At 39.9% G+C, this 24,903-nt stretch overlaps 1 protein-coding gene across 2 annotated transcripts in view; it reads right to left on the bottom strand.

The window, feature by feature from the left end:
• Window positions 1-651: 651 nt before the first annotated feature.
• The window catches only part of TAF3 (TATA-box binding protein associated factor 3), a 207,252-nt gene continuing 183,000 nt past the window's right edge, over window positions 652-24,903 (bottom strand). For both annotated transcript variants that reach the window (XM_032152317.2, XM_032152404.2), the window contains exons 5-7: window positions 7,998-8,250; window positions 3,459-3,565; window positions 652-2,653 (exon numbers count right to left, since the gene is read on the bottom strand). In XM_032152317.2, coding sequence (XP_032008208.1) covers window positions 2,539-2,653; window positions 3,459-3,565; window positions 7,998-8,250 — 475 coding nt within the window. In that variant the 3' untranslated portion in view covers window positions 652-2,538. The remainder of the gene's footprint in view (window positions 2,654-3,458; window positions 3,566-7,997; window positions 8,251-24,903) is intronic.

Raw genomic sequence — 24,903 nt, 5'->3', positions numbered from 1 at the left:
GACTCCATTAAGGAAAGTAAATTAATCTCCGTTTGTCTGTGGTATTTGTAAGTTGCTCTTTTTTCTTCAGTATTACTTTCTGGAGAATGACTATGCCCAACTTCCTAACTTTTTCTTTGTAACGTGGATGTTTTATTTTCTAATCCACATTTCTTTTTGCAGTTTCTTGGACTTCCTTTGGTTGGTGTCACAGCCAGCCACCCAGTAGAGACTGAGACCACCAGTTCATTTCACACAGGCCACTGAACAGTCATAAGATGGTGACAACTTTTGGTCTCTAGTGACCTGGACTGGATCCGACTCACTGACCTAGAGGTGAAAGGCTCTGTATTCCATTACTAATCCCTCGAGCTCTCCAGCCCCCTGAAAATGATTCTTTGGTTTTATTATTGCAAAGACCATTTATAAAATCATGAACTGGATTTAGGAAAGCAACCATGAAATAGCAAGGGACAACAAACTGATTGAAATTCCTTAAATGTAGCATGGGCTGAAGTCTCTCAGACAGTAAGATTGGGGGGAAAGTGATATATAGGCACCTCCATTCTGATTTCAGTAGTGCGACCTGCTCACTTAAACGTGGCAACTTCAGATCACGGACCATGCCTCAAGGAACTAAATCCTAAATAAAGAAAATGGAAAAGCAAACTATGAAATAGCCAATAATCTTTATTTTGCACTTCCCCCTCCCCTCACCCCTCTCCAAAAACCACTAACGCGCATTTTTGTGCATGTGAAAATATTGTATAAAGTATTTAGAATGATCTCAAATTAATAAAACAAAAAAACACATATCTCAACATAGATGCTTTGTTTCTTTGCAGGGATAGAAAAATTCTGGCCTCTTGAACAAGGAGGGCAATGATACCCTGCACTCCGAAGAGGTCGACTCCATTTCCACTGATTTGCAACTTAACATTCATGGCAGGAAACTGCATTTCTCTAACCACATAATGTTTTAAAATACGACTAATTCATACACTAATATCAATTTACTTGGCATTTAAAAAAATCGCATTTTCTAGTAATATATTTGTATTAGGTTCAAAGCCCATATTCTAGCATCCAAGAGATCCAGCACATGGGCCTACACTGGGATTATTTCCAAATCAAGTAAAAGTCCATATTTATCCCAAAGTTGCTAAAATATGCTAATAAAGTTAAATTTGATGTTTTTTTAACATTAAAAATAAAATATTTGGTTTACCTCTCAGACATCTATAACATATAATAAATAGTGGGCAGTATAATAATATAATAAAGTTTTGTGATACCCTGAAATTTGATGAGTTTTCTTAAAAAAAATTCATAATATACTTCATTTCAGCCTTAAAGCACAATATTAATGAACAGATTTGTAGAAATAAAACAATATAAAGACAAAATGCTACAGTATATGTGGGTTGTTTTTTGTTTTTTTTTTTTTTTACTTTCACGGAAACTACATGTCCTTTTAGTAAAAGTCTGTCAAAGAAATTTACAAAAACAAAATAGACAACAAACAAAACAACTTCAAATCATAAACTCTAAATTTAAATTGCCTTGTTTTCCTTCCAACTGCTTGGGCCCTTTCCCCCATGATATTTTCGGGCACTGCACAGGTTGAGCTCAAGGGAAATTTCTTCGAATGATGGCTTTTTCTCTAGCCTTCTTTGTTTCTGTCCAGCGTCATTACAGACCTGGCTGAAATCACAGTGGATTTCAGAGAAAGCCAGAATTAAACACGATAAAAATTTAAAAAATAACTACTTCATAAATATTTATTATTTACATTAGGGGCAATCTTTTAGTCTGGAGAGTTTTTATACAAGTTGATGAAATGTACAAGCAGTGAGAAGAGACTCCAGCAGTTTAAAGAAGGGCAAAATTAGAATGCAACGAAGATATAAAATACATTAAACAAAAATAATTTGCACAAAAGCAAACAGGACATGATAGAAACCTTTTTCTTAAAAAATATAAGGTATTTCACAAAAGCCTGAACATTTTACATGTTAGTACTAAAAACGGGGGAAGGAGGGAAGCTTCATATATTCTTATCACAAAAATATTTACCGGCACTCCCACTGGAGTTTCCTTTTCTGTTATTCTGTGATCTCACTAGAGAGGGAAAGGGGCTGAAAACTGTGTACAGACTCCATCATCCTTAAATCACAGTGGAGGCAGTTCGTACGTTATCTTCTCATCTAATGCCTCAATGAAAAGGCCCTGGAGAGAATAAAGGAAATCAAAAGGGAAGATGTACGCTCTTTATTAATAATACTTGTCACTGGTATTAGAGAAGTGGAGGAGGGGCAGCCCCCAGGCCACGCCTCTGCTCGAGTTTCCTTCTGTCGCACTGCCATGGAGCCACAGGCCAACGCGGCTCAGGGGGTGAACAATCCAGGTGCGCGGTGTGTTCCAGCCTCAGTCCTCCTGGGTGCTTTATCCACAGGCATCTGGGGGTGGATGTGACGGCAGAATTGCACCAGCTCCCTTCCAGAGGCGCCAGGGAAGAAGCCCAGGCCGACCCCGCTTGGTCCAGCCCCTGGGGAGCCGTCAGTGGGCTCGATGCTTCCTCTTCTTGTGCTTTTTGTCCTTCTTCTTGTTCGCACACTTGGGGCAGAACCACTGCATCTCTTCTGGGGGTGCAGTCATGATTCCAACACAGGGCCTGCACATGAAAACAAGCTCAGATAAGCAACTTTTATACAGACATCTATTCTTCTCCCTTCTACGTTTTAAAGTAATTTTTTAAAGTCTATGACATGTTTACCCGAAATCAAAGTCAAGCAGCACTAACTTGTGTGCAGCACTATTGTAGGGCATGCGGACTATGATATTACAGACGCTCCCTTTACAGGCCCCGTGCAGACATTCATTAGTTCATTCACCCTCTCAGCCAGGGACAGGAGAAGTCTTCTGAGCCACGGCTTTGTCTTTATCTCACAGATACTGTATATCATAACTGAACAGGTTGCTATCTTTTTGTATCTGACATTTTAAAGATAACATGGGAAGATTATCTGCATAAATTTTGGTTGAGCTTTTCAGTTTTTAGGAACCATTGAAGAGGTCTAAAAAACAGATAAGCAGTCTTTAGTCCTGCAGTTTGTACCATCCTTACAAAGGGGCTGCCTCTTCGTGGTCCTGGCCAGTGCTACAGGCTCCTACAGGACATTACGGGAAAGGAAGGCCAGGGAAGCCCCTGGATCTCCTTTTAGTATTATTATTTTTAATAAGAAGGATAGATAAGCTAAGCAGAATATTCAGAATTTAGCGTGAATAACAATAGTCTAAAGACTCTTGGGTTTTGCAGTTAATTACATTTCGCAGGCTCAGTGATTTGACTCCATGTACTGTCCCTAGGACAGCCCTGGGTCAGTCCAAAGGCAGGAATCTACTCAGTGGATGCTTCGTCTCAGGAGCGGTTGATGCTGCCTGATGAGTGTGGCCGGCAGGGCGCCCTGGGCACTCACCAGTGGTACCAGTCATCGCAGTCGTCACAGCCAATCATGGGACTCCCATCATCAGGCTTGTTACACCCAGGGCAGATCCAGATCTGATTGCCCCACTCATCTCGGATCTGATGTTTGCAAAGCGGAAGCGGAAAAATGGAGGGAATGGGGAAAAAAAACCAAAAAGAGGCCAGATCAGAATGATTACTTTATACTGTTAATCGAATAAACAGGCATATTAAACTAAAAAATATAGTAGATCAGCAATTCATTAATGCCATGATCAGCGCCATCACTGTTTTAGAATCATGAAACAGAAAAACGCTAAGTGTTCAATGATAAGGCATTTCTAATGAATATTCTAAGCTTTCTTTTGTAAGTCATAAAAAGCATTTTATGATCATCTCTGTGAATATGACCTGTAACCCCTTTCATAAAAAAAAACTATAACTACATAAATTCTTAATGATTTGGGTCTTTATAAAGGTGGTAACAACTGATTTTTTGAAAGCTATAGAGCTCCACTTTATATGTGGTTTTCTCAATCGCATTCATAGGCATGGAATTAATATAGACAGCCAAATGTGCATGCACCACCTTATTACTGATTAGCCAAGCCCTTCTCCTGAACGAGCTGATAAGATCAAGGATATAAAAGAGTTGTTACTAAGTAACTTTCCATTCCCTTTATGACATTTTTAGTAAAGTACAATCAACTAAAGGGCAAATGAAATAAGGGGATAGAGAGGCCACAGGGCTACAAGGTTCAACATTATTTTGCTACAAATATTGTGTACTCTAGAGGTGACTTTATTTAACTTAGCAGTTCTAAAGAGGGAACATCCTATTAACCACTTCCTCAAATTTCACATGAACAGAGCCAACCTGGAAGAAGTAATTCACTGATGGGCATTCAACACCAGCAATAAGAAAAAGGTAATTTCCAAAGTGTTTACAATAACAGAGCACATTATTGCATCCGGTTTATTTTGTAAGGGATAGTTCTTCCTAGACTTTTAAACACCACACTGACTACATATGCTTTTAAAAAGGCTTTCTTTGCGTGTGACAGGTGCATTGAGGGTCCACATATGTTTCACTGTAGTGATGGGCTTCCTTTAAGGCAACTCTACAAAGGCAAACTACACTGACAGGAAAACTTCCTAAAGAAACCTGTAGGCAACTACATCTCTGACCATCTGTAATTACAGGAGAAAAAGTAACAAGGGGTGAGAACCAGCAGTCACCCGTACCCGCTGTCTAGAGGCCAAGGCTGGTGGAATATCCTATGCCCTGAAGCTCCCACGTGTGGCCAGTCCTGCTGCTGGCTGACCTTGCTTGAAGTCAGAAGGCCGTGACTCTGTGTGCTGCACAAGAACTTCACCACAGCATCCACAGTAACTAATACCAAATACCTCATAGCTTACTAAATTCTTCTAAACATCTCATTTCATTTAATCATTGTAAAACAACCTCTGGGTAGCTTATGAATGGGGAAACCGGAGCTAAGGGAATTTAGGTGGCATTTCCAACATCACACCATTAGGCAGTGACAAAATTTGCCTTTTTGCTCTCTAGCCTTTGTATGTCATCTAAATCACACATTTTGCCCTCTGACCACAAAGCATCTCTCTTCATGAGGTAGAAAGCTTTTTTTAAATTTTCATTTTTATTTTTAAGACAGGGTTTCCCTCTGTCGCCCAGGCTGGAGTGCAGTGGTGTGATCATGGCTCACTGTAGCCTTGACTTCGGTAGGTTCAGGTGATCTTCCCAGCTCAGCCTCCTGAGTAGTTGAGACTACAGGCACATGTCACCACGCCCAGCCAATTTTTGTACTTTCTGCAGAGATGGGGTCTCACTATGTTACCCAGACTGGTCTCAACTCCTGGGCTCATGTGATACGGCTGCCTTGGCCTCCCAAAGTGCTGGGATTATAGGCGTGAGACACCATGCACAGCCAGAAAGCTTTCCATCTATATTGTCTATTCCAATTGGACTCATCTCCAGGAAGTGAGTTAGCTCAAAGATCTACTGGAAAACCAGAACTTTTAGAGCTAGAATATGCCACAGAGATTACCAAGTTTATCACAAACTCCTTAATTACAGATGAAGACACGAAGGTCAAGGAGGTTAAGTACAAAATCTTTCCTGATCAACCCATTTGGGGCTGATGTTGCCTCAATTAAACACCTACAATGATTGGTCCCCGAATGGACCAATTTGATGATCATAGTTTTAGAAGTTCCTTCCAAAACTCCTTTAAGGAAATTTAATAATAGGCCAGGCATGGTGGCTCATGCCTGTAATCCCAGCACTTTGGGAGGCCAAGGCGGAAGGACTGCTTGAGCCCAGGAGTTTGAGACCAGCCTGGGCAACATAGGGAGACATCATCTTCCACAAAAAACAAAAACAAACAAACAAACAAAAACAGCCAAGAAACAGCCAGTTGTGGTGGCAGACGCCTGTGGTCCCAGCTACTCGGGAGGCTGAGGTGAGGGGATCACTGGGGCCCAGGAGGTCGAGGCTACAGTGAGTGGTATTGTGCCACTGCATTCCAGTATGGACAAGAAGAGTGAGACTACCTCAAAAGAAAAAAAGAAAACATAAAAAAAAGAAATGCAACATTGTAAAGTTTGTAACAACAAATACCATGAGTCCTACCCAGCCACTTTCCAATCATATTACTACCTAGCTAGTTACAAGGTCAGGGCCACCAGTAGGCTAATGCATCACAGTCTGCGGATTTGGTTGTCACAGCAATGGCAATGGCTCCACACACCTTAAATATTTCATTGTGTGTTTGTGTGTTTAATTCTATAGTATCCAAAGAACATAATCTGTATAAATACTTTACTGCCAGACTGTATTCAGGGTTTGAATAAGACCTAATTCTATTAAGTAAGAAGAAAGAAACTAAAAAACAGTCCCAGAACAATGTGGACTCACTCGACATGGTGGGATTTACAATTTTTTTTTTTTCTTGAGACAGAGTTTCGCTCTTGTCCCCCAGGCTAGAGAGCAGTGGTACGATCTTGGCTCACTGCAAGCTCTGCCTCCCGGGTTCAAGCAATTCTCATGCCTGAGCCTCCCGAGTAGCTGGGATTACAGGCATGTGCCACCATGCCCAGCTAATTTTGTTTGTATTTTTAGTAGAGACGGGGTTTCACCATGTTGGGCAGGCTGGTCTCGAACTCCTGACCTCAAGTGATCCATCCGCCTCAGCCTCCCAAAGTGCTGGGATTACAGGCGTGAGCCACTGCGTCCAGCTGGTTTCACAATTTGAAATCATGCTTGGATACTCAGGAGTTCTGTGGTCTCAAAGTTCATTTCCATTTAATATGCAAGCCCTGGCATATTCTGGATCATAGCTAATAAAATATAATTCGTGCTATTATTCAGAAACACCACCTGGTTCATAATATCAGTGTACATTCTATAAATTATACTATTAAGTGAATAACTGAATTGCTTGATCAAGAAATTCAATGTGAGATTTCAGTACCACTGTGCATCTCTGCATTTACAGATTGATATTACGGTATATATGTATATAGTCACATCCCAAAACAATATAAAAACAAGCTTTGATATGATTTATGGAGGCTGACTATGTGAACACCATGATATAACTTTTCAGCCAAAAGCTTGAAAATGCAGTGAAAAATTGCAATGAAGAAATGCATCTTGGCTGGGCATGGTGGTTCATGCCTGTACTCTCAGCACTTTGGGAGGCAGAAATGGGTGGATCGCTGGAGCTCAGGAGCTCAAGACCAGCCTGGGCAACATAGTGAAACCCTGTCTCCACCAAAAATACAAAAAATTAATCGAGAGTGGTGGCGACTGCCTGTGATCCCAGCTACTCAAGAGGTGGGAGGATAGCTTGAGCCTGGGAGGCAAGGGCTGCAGTAAGCCAAGATAGTACCACTGCACTCCAGCCTGGGTGACAGAGTGAAATCCCCTTTCAAAAAAAAAAAGAAGCCAGGCACGGTGGCTCACGCCTGTAATCCCAGCACTTTGGGAGGCCGAGGCGGGTGGATCACCTCAGGTCAGGAGTTTGAGACCAGCCTGGCCAACGTGGTGAAACCCTGTTTCTACTAAAAATACAAAAATTGGCCAGGTGTGGTGGCATGCGCCTGTAATCCCAGCTACTCAGGAGGCTGAGGCAGGAGAATCGCCTGAACCTGGGAGCTGGAGGTTGCAGTGAGCTGCGATCTCACCATTGCATTCCAGGTTGGGCAATAAGAGTGAAACTCTGTCTCAAAAAAAAGAAAAAGAAATGTGTCTGGCCAGGGGCAGTGGCTCAGGCCTGTAACCCCACCACTTTGAGAAGCTAAGGCAGGAGGATCGCTTGGGCCCAGGAGTTTGAGGTTGCGGTGAGCTATGATTGCGGCCACTGTACTCCAGCCTGAGCAACATAGGGAGACCCTGTCTCAAAAATAATTAAGTAAATCATAAAATTTTGAAGAGAAATGCCTCTGAAATTCGATAGTGATTCAGAGCACACACTTGTCTCGATCTGAAAACGTCTCCATGCTAACCGCGCGGGCAGCAGGTACGCACCACGTAGGTGCTGACCGTCTCAGTCACCACGCTGCGCACGGGGGCTTTGGCACTGGCCCCGGAGGCGGCGGGACCCGGGGAGGGCAGCAGGGTAGGGCCCGCGGCGGCCTGGGCGAGCAGCGGCAGCGGCACGGGCGCAGGGCTCACGAGCATGGGGCTGGGGGCGGGCGCAGGGGCCGGCGGTGGGGTCTTCGGCCTGTTCTGCGAGGGCGCCGGCTTGGCCTCGGGGGCAGGGACCACCTTGCTGATGACACTGTCAACAAAAGAGGGGAAAGTAAAATCAAAACAGGATCATCATCGAACCAAACTCGTGCTTAAAAACATGATCGCAAAATAGCTTTTTTTCCAGTAGCGAAATACTTCAACGTCCAGAGGCAGCTCAAGAACTGAGTTCGAGGCCCTGCATCAAGTGGCCTCTCCACTTACTCAGACGAATTTTTCATTTTCCAAAACTTCCCCTCAATGACCAGATACTGAGAAATTTCTAGTAACCAATACACATGCATTGTTCACAGAAATATGACTTCAATTGTGTGTTCCCGTGCTGAGGCAGAAGCTCTGACAGCTTCAGAGGTGGAGCGCCCCACCCCGACCTCTGCTGAGTCCTCCAGGGCCCAGACAGGGGCTGCTCCTTCCGCTCTGGCTCCAGCTGGAGAGGACCTGAACAGCCTGTGTCCCACGCTGGAGATGGGCAAGAAAGACACATTTGTTGTTGGAAGCCCTTGAGATTTTTGGGTTGTTAATTACCATAAACCTAAACTGGCCTAAGCTGCCGGACAGAGCAGCTTAAAAAAAAAAAAAAGTTTCTATTTCTCTCTTCTCAATTCCAATGTTTCTTCTTAATACTCTCGATGCCATTGTCAATAAAACTGTGAAGACTTTCTCATTTCTGGGTTTGGCTTTGATTGCCAGGTTTTAAAGATTGACCATTCAGGCTGGTCAAGGTGGCTCACACCTGTAATCCTAGCACTTTGGGAGGCCGAGGTGGGCGGATTACCTGTGGTCCAGAGTTCAAGACCAGCCTGGCCAACATGGTGAAACACCGTCTCTACTAAAAAATACAAAAAATTAGCCAGGTGCAGTGGCGCGCACCTGTAATTCCAGCTACTCGGGAGGCTGAGGCAGGAGAATCGCTTGAACCCAGGAGGCAGAGGTTGCAGTGAGCCGAGATGTCACCACTGCACCTCTAGCTTGGGCTACAGAGTGAGACTTCATCTCAAAAAAAAAAAAAAAAAAAGATTGTTCCCAGATGGGCTGCAGAGGTAAGGAGGAGGTAATGCAGCGGCAGCTCCTGTCCTGGTGATGCTGCCGTGGGAGCTAGGGCTGTGTCACTGTGACCCTGCTCCTCCACTAACAGCTTCCTCTTCACACAACTCTCGCCAGTGGAAGCAGCTCTGGACTTGGGGTCAGGACATCTGAGTTCGAATTCTACAGCTGCCAGAGACTAGACCTGTGGCCTTGGATTACTCATTTATTATAAAAAGCACTGTTTATTGAGGACCTATAAGAAGTTAGAGGTTATACTAGGCACTTTACAAATATCATCTCATCCAGTCCTTATGAGAACATCAAAGAAGTAATGATTACCCCATTTTGCAGATGAGGAAACTGAAGATCAGTGAGAGAAAGGAATTTGAGTAAATGGGTGGCAGCTTTTGAACCAAAGTCTACTTGATTCCAAAGCTTGCTTTATTTTAAGCTTCTTTATTAAAAAAAAGTACATATATATATATATAATTTCACACACAGAGAAAACAATATAACAGACACCTAGGTAATAATCAGAGATAAAATATGTTAGCCTTTGCCATATTTATTTCAGATGAACTTCCTTCCCTGCCCCAGAGCAACCACTGCCCTAAGACAGGTATGTTTTTGTTTATTGTTCTTGGTACTTTGTTTTTTTTCTCTGTACCTTTCCTGCCTTTGTAGGTGTCCATAAACAATACATACTGCATTACTGTTTGCTGTCTTTTAACTTTTATACACACAATGTCACACTCTAGTTATCCTCTGCAACTAGCTTTTCCCACTTAGTTTTATGTCTCCTGATTTATCCATGCTGACACATACAGATCTGTATTATTTATTCTAATTACTCTATTGTATTCCATGGGATCGGTAAGCCAAAGGTTTTTGTCCATCATCCTACTGAAAGTAGGACACATTCACTTGTAAACTTACACACTGACTCATAAATAGAACTATTCAAGGATTTCTCCAAGCCCCATTCCTAGAAATAAAGTTTCTGGGCCGTGGAATATGGCCATCCTCACCTCACCAGGAATCGCCAGCCTGCGGACTGTCCCAGCCTGTCTCTTTCTACTATTCCACACAATTCTTTAGGCCTTGTTTTTCTCATCATCAAAGTGAAAAGAAATGCAGTGGCCTCAGAGGGTTGTAGTGAGAACCTCAATATGGAGAAACACTTCAAAAACTGCATCCAGATGGGAAGTGCCGGCCCCGTGTCATGTTCACGGCTGTTGCTCACGACAGCCTCTGGCCTCATTGCTGCCAGCCTTCACGGTTCCACTTCCTCATAGTCCTAGTCTAGAAACCACTTTCACCAAAAGGCACTGACTCTTTGCTATTCTGATCATAAATTCATAAAACATTAAGTTACTTCAAAAACTTCACCATTATTTCAGCAAATTACTTCATTACTGCTGTCTAATTGTTCTTTATTTGTTTCCTGCAAGGGTGATCATCTTCCTAACTTGGATACAGCCAAAGATCAAGAGAATTTAACACAGGCTTGTTGGTGCAGCAGACACTTGATTAATGCTTAACATAATAACCAATGACTATTTATTGAGCACTTACTATATGTCTGACTGTCCTAAGCACTTGAAAGCCAACTGTGGGCCAGGCACCATTGTGCTAAATATTTACTTGCCTTGCCTTATCTAGTTTTTTTTTTTTTGAGACGGAGTTTCGCTCTTGTTGCCCAGGCTGGAGTGTAATGGCGCAATCTTGGCTCACTGCAACCTCCGCCTCCTGGGTTCAAGTGATTCTCCTGCCTCAGCCTCCCAAGTAGCTGGGACTACAGGCATGCGCCACCACGCCCAGCTAATTTGTGTGTGTCTGCGTGTATTTTTTTTTTTTTTTTTTTTTTTACTAGAGATGGGGTTTCTCCATGTTGGACAGGCTGGTCTCAAACTCCTGACCTCAGGTGATCTGCCCACCTCAGCCTCCCAAAGTGCTGAGATTACAGGCATGAGCCACAGTCTTGTTTGTTTTTCATAATGACCACATGAGGCAAGCTATTATTCTGCTTTTTTAAATGAAGAAACCAAGGCACACAGAGATTAAGTATCTTGCATAAATTAACACAGGTTACTACTACACGGCAGGGCCAGGATTTAAACAAGGCAGTCTGATTTCAGAGTCTGTGATCTTAGTAAGTATATGACACTGTCTCTCAATGTGTACTGAGGTTTGCCTTACATAAAAGGCATGTAATGTAGGAGTTCAAAGTTATTGCTATGGCATTTATATCCAGAGGGTAAGCATTCTCTATTTTTATGGTTAGACTAAAATTTTAAAACGCTATTTCTAGAGGCAGTTTCTCACAATGGTTTAACACACAAGTGATGGAACCAAAGCTAAAGGAAAAAGCAAGAACCCTGAGAGGCAAGCAGAACACAGATGCTTTACCCCAAGGGCATTTACGCATTAGGCAAGTCTGATCTTTGGTTATGATGAAGAGGACGAATGTAAAAGCCCAGGATCTGCCCAAAGTGGAAGGTCTAATAGAACTCCCTCCCAACACTAAGGATTCCCAATGGGCTATACCCATAAGGTAAAGATGCATGCGAATGTCATGAATTTTCACCTCTGGTGCTCTAGGATACTTTCCATTTAAAGTAATTTGGACTTGCAATGTGCCCAGGCACACAGCACAATCCTGAGGGGAAGTATCTTCAAATCTAGGTCTCATGTTAATACAGATAATTATCTTTAAAAAAAAAATAAGCAGCACATAATCAAAGATAATCAAACCTATGAGGAAGTAAGGTGGGATCAGGGAAAACTGTTAAGAAATAACAGCTAGTATGAAGAGACAAAGACCACAGATACAAGAACTATCAGCTATAAAACAACTTTGCTTACAATGTTAAAAAATAATAAAAGGCAAAGGCTGGAAATACAGGTGGTAGGAAGTCACAGAGAGTGACTTGATCTAGTGGATTTGAAAAGAACAAAACAGACCTAAAAATTAAAAAATACAGTAACTGAGATTTAAAATTGAATGGAGGGATTTAAAAACAGATTGGAAACAAGACAGAACTATAAACTATTAGGACAAAATAAATTTTCAGAGCATAGCCTGAGAAGCAAAGAGAATACAATAAAAGGTCTAATTAGTGCATGTGTGATCATAATTCTAGAAGAAAAATATGGCAGAGACAAATGTTAACAAAGAGTACCTGAGACTTTTACAGAACTGATGAAAGATACCAATCCACAGATTTATGAAGCCCAACACACTCCAGACAAGATAAATAAAAATAAATCTATATCTAGGAACATCAAAGTGAAGCTATAAAATATCATAGATAGGAAAAATCTGAAAGGCAGCCAGAGGGAAAAAATAACAATTCCTCGCAAAGAAGAAACAGGTGACAGCTGACTTCTTAATTAGCAATAATGAAATCTAGAAGATAGTGGAATAACATCTTCAATGTGCTAAAGAAAAATAAATTGTGTCTTTGAAAACATCTTTAAGGAATAAAGATGAAACAAAAACATTTTACAGGCAGGCAAAAACTAAGAATTTGCCACCAGCAGACATTTAAAAAAAATTCTAAGCAAAAATTCTCAAATTTTTGATCCTAGGGCCCCTTTAAATTCCTAAAAATTATTAAGAACTTAAAAAATGTGCACTATATCTGTCAATATTTACCATATTAAAAATAAAACTAGACCAGGCACATTGGCTCATGCCTGTAATCCCAGCACTTTGGGAGGCCAAGGTGGGTGGATCGCTTGAGGCCAGGAGTGATTCACCATGGCCAACATGGTGAAACCCCCTTTCTATTAAAAATACAAAAATTAGCTGGGTGTGATGGCACAGGCCTGTAGTCCCAGTTACTCCAGAGGAGGAGGCAGGAGAATCGCTCAGACCTGGGAGGTGGAGGCTGCAGTGGGCTGAGATCATGCCACTGCACTCCAGCCTGGGTGACACAGCAAGAATCTGTCTCAAAAAAATAAATAAAATAAAATAAAAACTGAAAAGTTTAAAAATATTCAGTAATTCATTTAAAAGTAACAACAATGAACCCATTATATGTTAACAGATAACATTTTTTTAAATGAAAATAACTATATTTTCCAAGACGAAAAACTTGGTAATGACTGGCAATGTTTTTGGTTGTTTTTTCTTTGATAATGGCATCTTGCTCTGTTGCCCAGGGTGGTCTTGAACTCCTGAGCTCAAGCAATCCCCCTGCCTCAGCCTACCTAGTAGCTGGGATTACAGGCACATGCCACTGTGCCTGGCCAAGACTGGCAATGTTTTAAATTTTTGCAAATCTCTTTAATGTAGGCATACATAACTAGAGAAGGGAGGAGTATTTTAAAAGATTTTTCAGACAATGGTGTAAGTTCTTTAACGCTGCATTAAATGCAACAAATGATAGTTTCTTATAAGTTAGTTGCAATGTGTAATCTGAAATCATATCAACAGACATTCATATTCTGTTACATTAAAATTCATTGCTCTGTTTAGCACTATGAATACAAAATTTACCCATGCATAATTTTATAATGTCATGCATTGGTCATTTGGAAAATACTGGTTCACTGACTTATAAAGATCTTCCAAATGTTTACATAATTCATTACACAACATAATAATATGTAAGCCAGTAATGAGTAAACAGAGCTAAAGTATGTAGCGTAAAGGTAGTGAATAAAGTATGGTAATTTCTAGGGTAACCATGCAAAAATTACAAACAAAGTATAGTATGAGGAAAAAAGGAATGATCAAAAAAAACCTTGGTCTGATAAAAGAAAGGAGAGAGAGAAAAAAAAAACACTGAACACTAAAGAAGTAGCACAAAATAATAAGGTAGATTTCAAACTCAAAATATCAATGATTATATCATATAAATGGTCTAAGTGATTCAGCTGTCAGGTTGTATAAACAGTGAAACCCAATATATTCTAATGCCCAGAGGAACATCTAGCAATAGAAGGGCTGAAAGTGACAGGCTATAAAAAGATGTATACAAATACAAAGAAAAGTAATGCCACACAAAAAAGACTTTAAGGCAAGAACTACCAGTGATAATAAAGACTATTTCCTGATGATAAAAGGTTCCAATGTGCCAGGAAGCTATAACAGTTTAAAATCTATATGTACCTAATAACATATCTGCAAAACATATAAAGCAAAAACAGACAGAACAGTAAGAAACAGATGAATCCGCAATCATAGCCAGAGATGTAAGCATATTTATCTCCCTGCATAACTGACAGAATAAGCAGTCAAAAAACCAGCAAAGATATAGGTTTGAATATGAATAATGAAACTGACTCAATGGACATTTAAAAAAAATCTGTCTTCAATCAATGCAGAATATTCATTCTTTTCTAAAATATACTGAACACTGAAAGAAACTGACCCAATTTCATAAGGCTAAAAAACAATTTGAATAGTTTGTACATAGATTTGTTACCCCTGCTATATCAGTAGTTCCTCAAAGGAACAAAAAGCCTTTTTAATTTCTATGTCCCCAGTGTTTAACATGATGGTTATTAAAATAAAATGTGTTAGAATTCAAACTAAGAAACAAACGCTGATCCAGAAAGTAGTAATTTTCCAGATGACATGATACTTTTAGTGTATTTTTCTAACCATTCAAAATTATAGCTCCCCCCAAAAAGCATAGTAATATGCTTTATGATGTGGGAAGGGATAAAGCACAGGTGAGAGAAATATGGGATATCAATGAAAACAGAAAAAAAGAAAAGAGAAGAAACAGAGCAAGTGAAAGAATTACAACTTTAGGTCAGGAAGCCTGAGGACAACCCAGGCATTTTCAGTTGTTGGTTAATGGAGTTAATTTCAGGGACAGGAAAAAGAGAGAGGACAGAGGACGATAGGAAGAAGAAAAGACAGTTGTGATCAATAAATATGACTGCAGGCAAAAATAAGCCTGAAAATTTAAGTTACCAACGAGAGGAGGTTATTCAAGGGAAACGTCTTCTATCTTATGATACCCACTCACAGGATCGATGGATGAAAACTGCTTACAAAGAATTTGGTTATCACTTTGTTTTAACTTTACTGTTTGCCGGCTGTTACAGTGGAAAATGTTTGTTGGAGGTAGAGACTGAAGCTATTGTCTACAATAACTTTTAGATGTTCATGTGCTTTACTATGCAATAATTACGCATGTGCAATTGAGAATTAGCTCAATTATGACTTGTTGGATGGTATAGTTAATTAAAAAAAAACCCTCAAAATTGGAGCTGTATCACAAACCATAAATTCTAAACGTCTTAAAAATTAGGTAAAAGAAAACAAAACCATAAAAATTCCCAAAAAAGTAAGTAAATATAGATGTTTTTAGTCTTGGGGTAGGACACAATTTCTGGTATCTCACCAAAAGTTGAAACCATAAAGGGAAATGCTGATTTGACTGCACAACAATTTTATATGGCATAAAATAACCTCAGCAAAGTTAAAAGGCAAAAGACAAAATGAAGCAAACTACTTGCAACAATAAAGCATTCACTCCTTCTTACATAAAGAGTTGTTTTGAATAAAAAAGAATTAATGTTCTTATTCAAACATGAGCAAAGGAAACAGCAAGTAAAACACAGAATAAAAAAACCAAAACCAGCCAATAGACAAGAAAAAATGTTCTATTTTCATAGTAAGCAAAAATATAAACATGACAATACAATGCTTCTTTGGTAAATATGAAAAAGATTGACAACACCTGGTACTGTCAGGATAGGGGAAAGGGAGAGATGGTTGGTGCAGAATTCGGAATGATTATAGAAACCTTAAAAATGTGCAAGCTCTTTACCAGCAATTCCGCTTCTAGAAATGTATGCTGAGGCAATATTAGACAGCTGTGTAAAGGTATGGGGTAAAGAATATTATTTGTAGCACTGTCTATGGCTGCAAAAAATAAAAATAAAAAAGTAAAAACTAGAATAACTGCAATTTAAAATACCCTAGAATAGGAGATCGGTTACATAGATGATGAACAAAACACCATGTTGTTATTTGAAGCGGTGATACACATGTGTGCACACACACAAATGATACGTTCATCCAAGAAAAAGGTAGGTGTAAGATGGAATTTTTCTAAGAAAATAAAAAAATCAGACAAGAAGGAACGAGTGTATACTTAGAAAAAAAGTTTGAAAGTATACTAAAATGTCCAGCAATTGCCTCTACATGAAAATTATAGATGTATGTTTGTTTGTTTATTTATTTATTTGAGACAGGGTCTCACTCTGCTGCCCAGGCTAAAGTGTGGTGGTACGATCTTGGCTCACTGCAACCTCTGCCTCCCAGGCTTATTTGATCCTCCCACCTCAGCCTCCAGAGTAGCTGAGACTACAGGTGCGTGACACCATGCCAGACTAATTTTTTGTATACATATTTTTTTGTGTGTAGAGACGGCATTTTGCCGTGTTGCCCAGGCTGGTCTGGAACTCCTGGACTCAAGTGATCCCCCCATCTCAGCCTCCTAAAGTGTTGAGATTGCAGGCATTAAGCCACTGTGCTGGGTGGATGCCTTTTTTCTCCTTTTGATTTATCCATAATTAACAAACATAACTTGTATAAAAAAAATGAAAAAGGCCAGGTGCAGTGGCTCACACTTGTAATCCCAGCACTTTGGGAGGCCGAGGCAGGCGGATCACCAAGGTTGGGAGTTCAAGACCAGCCTGGCCAATGTAGTGAAACCCCGTCTCTACTAAAAACTAAAAATACAAAAATTAGCTGGGCGTGGTGGTGCACGCCTATAATCCTAGCTACTCGGGAGGCTGAGGCTAGAGAATTGCTTGAACCCAGGAGTGAGCTGAGATAGTGCCACTGCACTCCAGCCTGGGTGACAAAGTGAGACTCCGTCTCAAAAAACAAAAAATAAAAAACAAAGCAAAACAACAAAAAAGATGAAAACGCTTGTTACAATGTATACATCTAAACTGCTGCTAGGAATCTTTAAAGGATGGCTTGAGTTATACACTTAAAATTAATTCACTTTTCTGTGTGTATGTTATACTTTACGAATTTACTGGGGAAAAAATGATAGCTTGGTTAAAAAGCCTTCCAGACAAATGTTGACCACAGTCTAGTCCTACTATGAATTTGTGAAATTCAAAGCTCTGAGCGAGATCGAGGAGCTGCACAATTGAGTACGTCTAAGTTGAGTGCATCGTCCATAGCAGACCAACAAGGACAGGGTCAAAGGAGGGGGAAGAGAAAACCTCCTACAAAGATGGTATTTTTGTACATAAAGTAATACATTTGGGCTGGGCGCGGTGGCTCACGCCTGTAATCCCAGAACGTTGGCAGGCTGAGGTAGGAGGATTGCCTGAGGTCAGGAGTTTGAGAGCAGCCTGGCCAACATGGTGAAACCCCAGTTCTCCTAACAATACAAAAATTAGCCGGGCATGGTGGTACCTGCTTGTAATCCCAGCTACTTGAGATGCTGGGGCAGGAAAATCGCTTGAACCTGAGAGGTGGAGGTGCAGTGAGCTGAGATCACACCTTTGCACTCCAGCCTGGGCAACAAAGCAAGACTCCATTTCAAAAAACAACAAAAATTTCTTTCTTTTTTTTTTTTTTTTAACAGCCTTTAGATATTAAGGTTGGTATGCAGTTTTGTGTCTTGCCTTTTCAAAGAAATACATTGCCCATAGTTGCTTTGTGTCCTAGTTGTGTGCAGATCTGTCTCTATCATCCACATTAGGCAGTCAATTTCCTAAGAGTAAGATTTGTATCTTGTCTTTGGATTACTTGCAGTATTAAACACAGCAGCTCAAGAAATATTAATCAGCTTTAAATAGAATACCTACTACTGCAGTGAGAAAGCTTCTGTAAAAGAATTATTTTTGCCTGTTTAAAATATTTTAAAATACAAGCCCATTTCCTCTGTTCTTTCCTCCCTGCCTACCTTCCTTCCATCTGCTTAATGACTCACAGGACCACTGAGATTTCTGTTTGCCAACACAGATTCCAGTTCCCTAGCCACCTAGTCATTCCCAACACCAGGTACAATCAGATCATGAAGGCTTTGTTCTGTTATCTGGAAATGGTTTTACATTGTTTTCAGCTATACCAAACACATAATGAATATTATTTGCCTTACCTGACTCTTTTCCAGTGCGCTTTAATTTTCTCCCTACATTTCTTTTTCTTCTTCTTCTTTTTTTTTTTTTTGAGATGGAGTCTCACTCTGTTGCCCAGGCTGGAGTACAGTGGCACGATCCTAGTTCACTGTAACCTCCGCCTCCTGGGTTCAAGAAATTCTCCTGCCTCAGCCTCCTGAGTACCTGGGATTGAGGGCACGCACCACCACACCTGGCTAATTTTTGTACTTTTAGTACAGACAGGGTTTCACCATGTTGGCCAGGCTGGTCTTGAACTCCTGACTTCAGGTGATTTGGCCTCCCAAAGTGCTGGGATTACAGGCATGAACCACCATGCCCTGCCTCTCCCTACATTTCCTAGATTTCTCCCTTACCTGTAAGGCCTGATAACGGTGCCCATTAGAATGGCTTAAAATTAGCAGTGTGGCCAATAGAAACAGATTGTTGACCGATTTTATGGTTAATAGTTAAACTCTCAGAAATGTCTGCTTGTGCATATGTTCTCATTTTTTTCAATTTAGAGAAATGACATTTTGCTAAAAATAACTTTGTAATAACAAGACAATCCTTCAAAAATGCCTAACATTCCCAGTTCAATTACATTACCCCTTTTAAATTAAAAAATATATATATATAGTTCTCACTCAAATTTTCTGAGTAGTAAAAGAAAAAACATTAAAGTGGCTACTCAGTGTTGACAAGACAAACTTTTATCCTAACTTTTTGTTTTAAAGGGGTTGGACTGGTATATAGGCACTAAAGTAACCCATTTTTCCCAACTCTTTTGAAATTCAAGAGAAAATTCACCAGAGTTTGAAAGTTTGACTTTGAAAGTTTGACTTAAGCTAAGGTTATTTTTGTGATGACCAAAAAGTTTTAAAAACAATCCTTTTATTATTTCTTTAATTTTAAAAACAGAAAAATATTTAACAGTATAACATGATATAATTTTTCATCACTTGTGAGATAAACTATCATCACTTAACCTAAATTGATCATTGTAAAAATAATTTTGAATTCCTACTGGCCTTTATTGCCAACCATCATTTGTTTCATACTTCTAGACGGTGCTTTGCTTCTCTATATTTCTCTCCCTGAAGCATCACTTTTTCTCTCCTGTTTAATTGCATAGTAAGTTCTCGTCCAGAGCTTTCTGCTGAATAAGCAATGTCTCACAGAGAAACCAATACTGCCCACAGCTGGTCCCACAATGGCTCCATGCTGCTAGCATTACAGCTTTTGGAGGATTTGATCACAGTGCCCTCACTGCTATAAACACTGGCGTTATTCATAAAAACGTGCAGAAGGAGGGATTTTCAGCAGGATTTCTTTACCTGTTTCCCCACCACAAACCAGTGACATAAATAGAACGGGTCATGAGCTGCTTGGCCTGTAATGCAAACTCACAGCTTGTCAAGTCAATAAAGAGCCCGTCCTCACCTCCCCAGCTGCACAGAGCCTCCAGGGTTAGCAGCAAACACAAGTTGGATATGTCTGCACAAGAAATTTAATGATCCTCATTATTCAGCTATTGTGTGCAAACACGATGAAACCAGTAATCCAAATTATCAAAGTCTGAATAGCTGGCTACTAAACTGCACACAAAGTTCCTAAGTTCCCTTACAATGGCTTACTTATTTACTTCTAAAAGTGAATGGCCATTATTAAATGGTAACAAAATGATGCCACAGGTAAAAACTATTGCAACCACTTCCATGAATTTTACAGAAACTTTTGAACAGGAAGTTCAACATTTGGGAGGAAAATCACGTCGATGAAAAAACATACTGTTTACACCAAAACTTACTTTTCTTCTTCAGATTTCAGTTTTTGATCAATTTCAGAAATACCAACCACCTTGAGAAACAGATTCCCATGTTGTATTTTAAACTAACCCCCTCCTCGGCTGGGCCCAGTGGCTCATGCTTATAATCCCAGCACTTTGGGAGGCTGAGGCAAGCAGATTGTGTGAGCTCAGGAGTTTGACACCAGCCTGGGCAACATAGGGAAACCTCGTCTCTACAGAAGTACAAAAAAAAAAAAAAAAAAAAATTAGCAGAATGTGGTGGTGCCTGCCTATAGTCCCAGCTACTTAGGAGACTGAGAAGGGAGGATCGCTTGAGCCCAGGAGGTGGAGGTTGCAGTGAGCTGAGATTGCACTATTGTACTCCAGTCTGGCTGAGACCCTGTCTCAAAAAAATCCCAGAGTGAGACCCTGTCTCAAAAAAAGAATACAGATAACACAAAAAAACCCCTCCTCACAACAAATACAAAAAAAAAGACCATTGAAATTTCACAATCATATTACTATAAAACCTCATATCTGGATCAGTGATACACACATACACATAATCTTCATATTTTTGCTTTCTGGTTTTTATGAAAAGCCCCAGAAATATTAAGCCCAAGTGTGGTGGTTGGCCTCCTGGCATTCACACACTGGCACAGTTCCCTCACAGACCGGACAGGCTGAGCTGGATGGCTGGCAGCATATGGTGAAAATAACCACATGTCACCTCCAAGGCTAGGTCATAAAACAGGCTGTGGCTTCTATGGGGACAGCCAGCTACTCTATGGGGACAGCCAGCTACTCTGTGGGGAGGATGCTGAAGCTGCCTTATGAAGAGGTCCCTGGGGCCTCCTGCTGACAGCTGTGCATGAGCTTGAAGTGGCTTCTTTACTCTCACAGAAGCCTCTGGATGCCTGTGGTCCCAGTCACCAGCTTGAAGACAGACCTGAGCCAGAACCACCCAAATCCCCAACCACAAGAAACTAGGAAGCAACTGATGTTTATTGCTTCCAATCACTAAGTTTCAGGGTCAATTATTATGTGGAAATAGAAAACTAACGCAACAGGTGTTCGATTTTTCTAACTTAGGTATGTAAATGAATATTCAGAAGTTGGAAGAAATTATATTTAGAGTACCAGTCCTTAAGATGCCAAACTGTAACACAGTCATTTCCATATTTCAGATTGGATCAAAAAATACCAAATACCCAAAGACAATTATGAGAATCAGTTTTATGTTGATTCTTCAAGTCAATCATTATTCCTTATTCTTCTTGATCCTCACAGCTCAAATTTTAGCTTTCATATAATTATAACACAACTATAAATGGATTTAATTCCTGAAGCTCGTGGCCTGCCTCTTGAATATTTACGTCATCTCATAAAATGGTTATTTTATCTTGTCATAACCCAAGTACATATCAAATAGCAAACATTTTATCTTTTAATGCAGGCATGACCTACGTGAAAAATGAAACAGATTGCATGAAGTAATTAGAGGAAAATACAGCCATTATAGAATCTCCATTTCCAAGGGAGATGCTTAAGTGATTACACTTCTATTGTCAAATGTTCTGAATCGTAAAATCTCTAAAAGGGCATTAATATTCAGGTAAGCAATATATAATCCACATTTCCTCATATTTGCAATGAGATACACTAGAAAGATAATAATAAAAAAGAAACCAAAATGGCAACCTATAGAATAAGGAGTGTAAAGGGCATAGGGAAAAAGGCATGAAAGCAAGACTTCTCTGAATATATTTTGTTATACAGCTTCCACTTTGGAGTTAGGTAAATGGTCCACATATTCAGAAAGTTAAGTTTTAGAAAAATTCCTTATGAATCAAAACTAGATGAAATGAATGAACCTCAATGTATATCAAGCTGATGACATAACCATGCGGAAACAAAAATAATTACTAGTGACTCTAGGACAGCATTTTGTAAGCATATCCATAGTGAAATGTATTTTAACAGCAAATGCTGAAAAAAACCTTAGTCTTTAACTTCATTTAATAATCTTGGTAGTAGTAGTGATAGTGGTACTATTACTTTTAGGCTATTTTATATAATTCTTGTTGAATAACTCAAATAATTATAATAATGCTCTTAAGACTCAGGATTTCTTTTTTCTTTTCTTTTTTTTTTTTTTTTTTTGAGACGGAGTCTTGCTTTGTCGCCTGGAGTGTAGTGGTGCAATCTCAGATCACTGCAACCTCCACCTCCTGGGTTCAAGCAATTCTCATGCCTCAGCCTCCCGAGGAGCTGGGATTACAGGCATGCGCCACCATACCCAGCTTTTTTTTTTTTTTTTTTTTTTTTTTTTTTGTATTTTTAGTAGAGACAGGGTTTCACCATGCTGGTAAATACCATGTTGGTCTTGATCTCCTGACCTTGTGATCTGCCTGCCTCGGCCTCCCAAAGTGCTGGGATTACAGGCATGAGCCACCGCTCCTGGCCAAGACTCAGGATTTCTAAAGTGAAAGAAAAGATGCAGCTGGGCCTGGTGGCTCATGTCTGTAATCCCAGCACTTTGGGAGGCTGAGGTGGGAGAATCACTTGAGCCCAGGAGTTTGAGACCAGCCTGGGCAACATAGCGAGACCTCATCTCTATTTTTTAAATAACAATAAATAAATACGTAACAGTAATGTTAAATCTGAAATGGAAACAGTATAAACTCATAGTTTTTTTCTTTTCTTTTCAAACCCATCTATTTCCTATTTCTGGCCCTTGTAAAGGCCTAGAATAATGACATCCCAGTAGCAATGGGCATCTCTAGTGACAGATTATGATTCCTAAACACCATTCATCATCAGAAGGAACCAATGTTCCTTGGAGAAATTGCTAATTCTAGATCTGTGGAAATATACAAGAATATACAGGAAATATGCAAGATAAACCTGGAACGTTTTTTACCAGAAAGTAAGAAAGCAAGAAAGCTATCAAACACAAATGGGGTTGTGTTGAAACCCAGTAGGCAACATGAAGGAATTCACGTTGGTCAAGATGGTACAATATGAACATGAAAACAAAAGAGAAAGAGAAAGAAGAAGGGGGACAAAGGAAGAGGGGAAGTGGGAGAGAGAAGGAGGGGTGGGGGGAGACAGAAAAAGAGAGAGTGGGAGGGATGGGGGAGAAAAAGAGACAAAGAGAGAGAGAACCCTTTTCCCTTTCCAAAACCCTGTGCTCATCACTGGAGAGAACTATATCAACTCCATCAACTCTTTTCACTGAAGACTGGCAAGTAAAAAAAAAAAGAAAAAAAGAAAAAAAAAAGATCGTGTATTTATCCTGCCTCTCCTGTATGAAGTATATTTCAGGGTAGCTGAAGTTCACCTTTAGGGATGACTTTCAGCTAATACACGTGGAAAGAATGACTAGATTAAAAAATAATTTCCCAATGAAATCATTCAGTATCACTAAGAATGTGACAATCAGACATTCCATGCCTACTGATCTGAAGTAATAAGACGTATATAGCAGCAAAGTACCCTTTAAGAAAAAAAGATTGAAGTTAAATCTAATCAAGTATTTAGGACTAAATGCCAGTTACAGGGATAGAACAATAATTTAAATGACACTACAAGGAAGTAAACAGACAAATCCAGAAAGTGAGATATTCTGCTGAACAAAAGATCTGGTTTCTTCAACAAATCAATTGCATGGCAAAAAGGAAGGGGCTGGGCATAGTGGCTCATGCCTATAATCTCAGCACTTCGGGAGGCTGAGGCAGAAGGATTGCTTGAGCCCAGGAGTTTGAGATCATCCTGGGCAACATAGCAAGACCCCCATCTCTACAAAAAATAAAAAAATTAGCTGGGTGTGGTGGTGTGTGCCTGTAGTTGCAGCTACTTGGGAGGCTGAGGTGGGAGGATGGCTTGAGCCCAGAAGTTCAAGGCTGCAGTGAGTTATGATCGTACCACTGCATTCCAGCCTGGGCGACAGAGTAAGAACTCATCCCCTTCCCCTGAAAAAAAGGAGGAGGGGCGTAGGAGTGTAGATTAGAAATAACAGGTCTAGATTACAAGTCCTTATGAGATATAAGTCTGGTTTGGATCCTGGCTAAACTGTTGAAGATATTTTTGAGACAAATAAAGATATCTGAATATGGACCAGGTATTAGATGGTAATAAGGAAAATGTCTGTATATTTTATGTATGATAATAGCATTGTGATTATATGAGAAAATAACCATATTCTTAGAGTTGTATACTGAAGAATATAGAGGCGAAATGATATTAAGTTTTGAATTTGTTTGGAAATGTGTTAGGAATAAAAAGAAAAGAATCAAGTATGGCAACATTTTGGTAACTGTTAAATCTATCCAAGTTGCCAGCAGATGAAAGTGTATCATTTTACTCTTTTATGTTTGAAAATATTAATAAAAGCTTTTTAAAAAGTTGGTAATATGCATTCAATCCAGAATGATTTCAGATCATTAATCATAAAACTAGGGCACATATGAATTACTAGGTCAATAGAATACTATGGAAATTTCTTAGGGGAAAATGTGCATTCATTATTTCACTCCATACATCTTTGCTTTTATTTTTTTTCTTCACATTTCTCCATTTCTAAATTTTACTCACCCTAAAGGGCTCTACTCAAATTCTACTTTCCCCAAACCTCTTTAGCCTTTCCTAGTTGGGAGTAATCACCTTGAACTTCTTTGTAATTTTAGATGTATCTCTTCCAGGCTTTAACACTTCCTACCGTCTACTGTGATATTTACTTATGCTCCTGAGAGAATTAACATCTGATCCAAATTCACT

This window comes from Hylobates moloch, unplaced genomic scaffold (assembly GCF_009828535.3).
Source record: "Hylobates moloch isolate HMO894 unplaced genomic scaffold, HMol_V3 SCAFFOLD_2, whole genome shotgun sequence".
Classification (NCBI taxonomy): Eukaryota; Metazoa; Chordata; class Mammalia; order Primates; family Hylobatidae; genus Hylobates; species Hylobates moloch.
The sequence above is the reverse complement of the archived record's forward strand: the minus strand, read 5'-3'. Positions and strand labels throughout refer to the sequence as shown.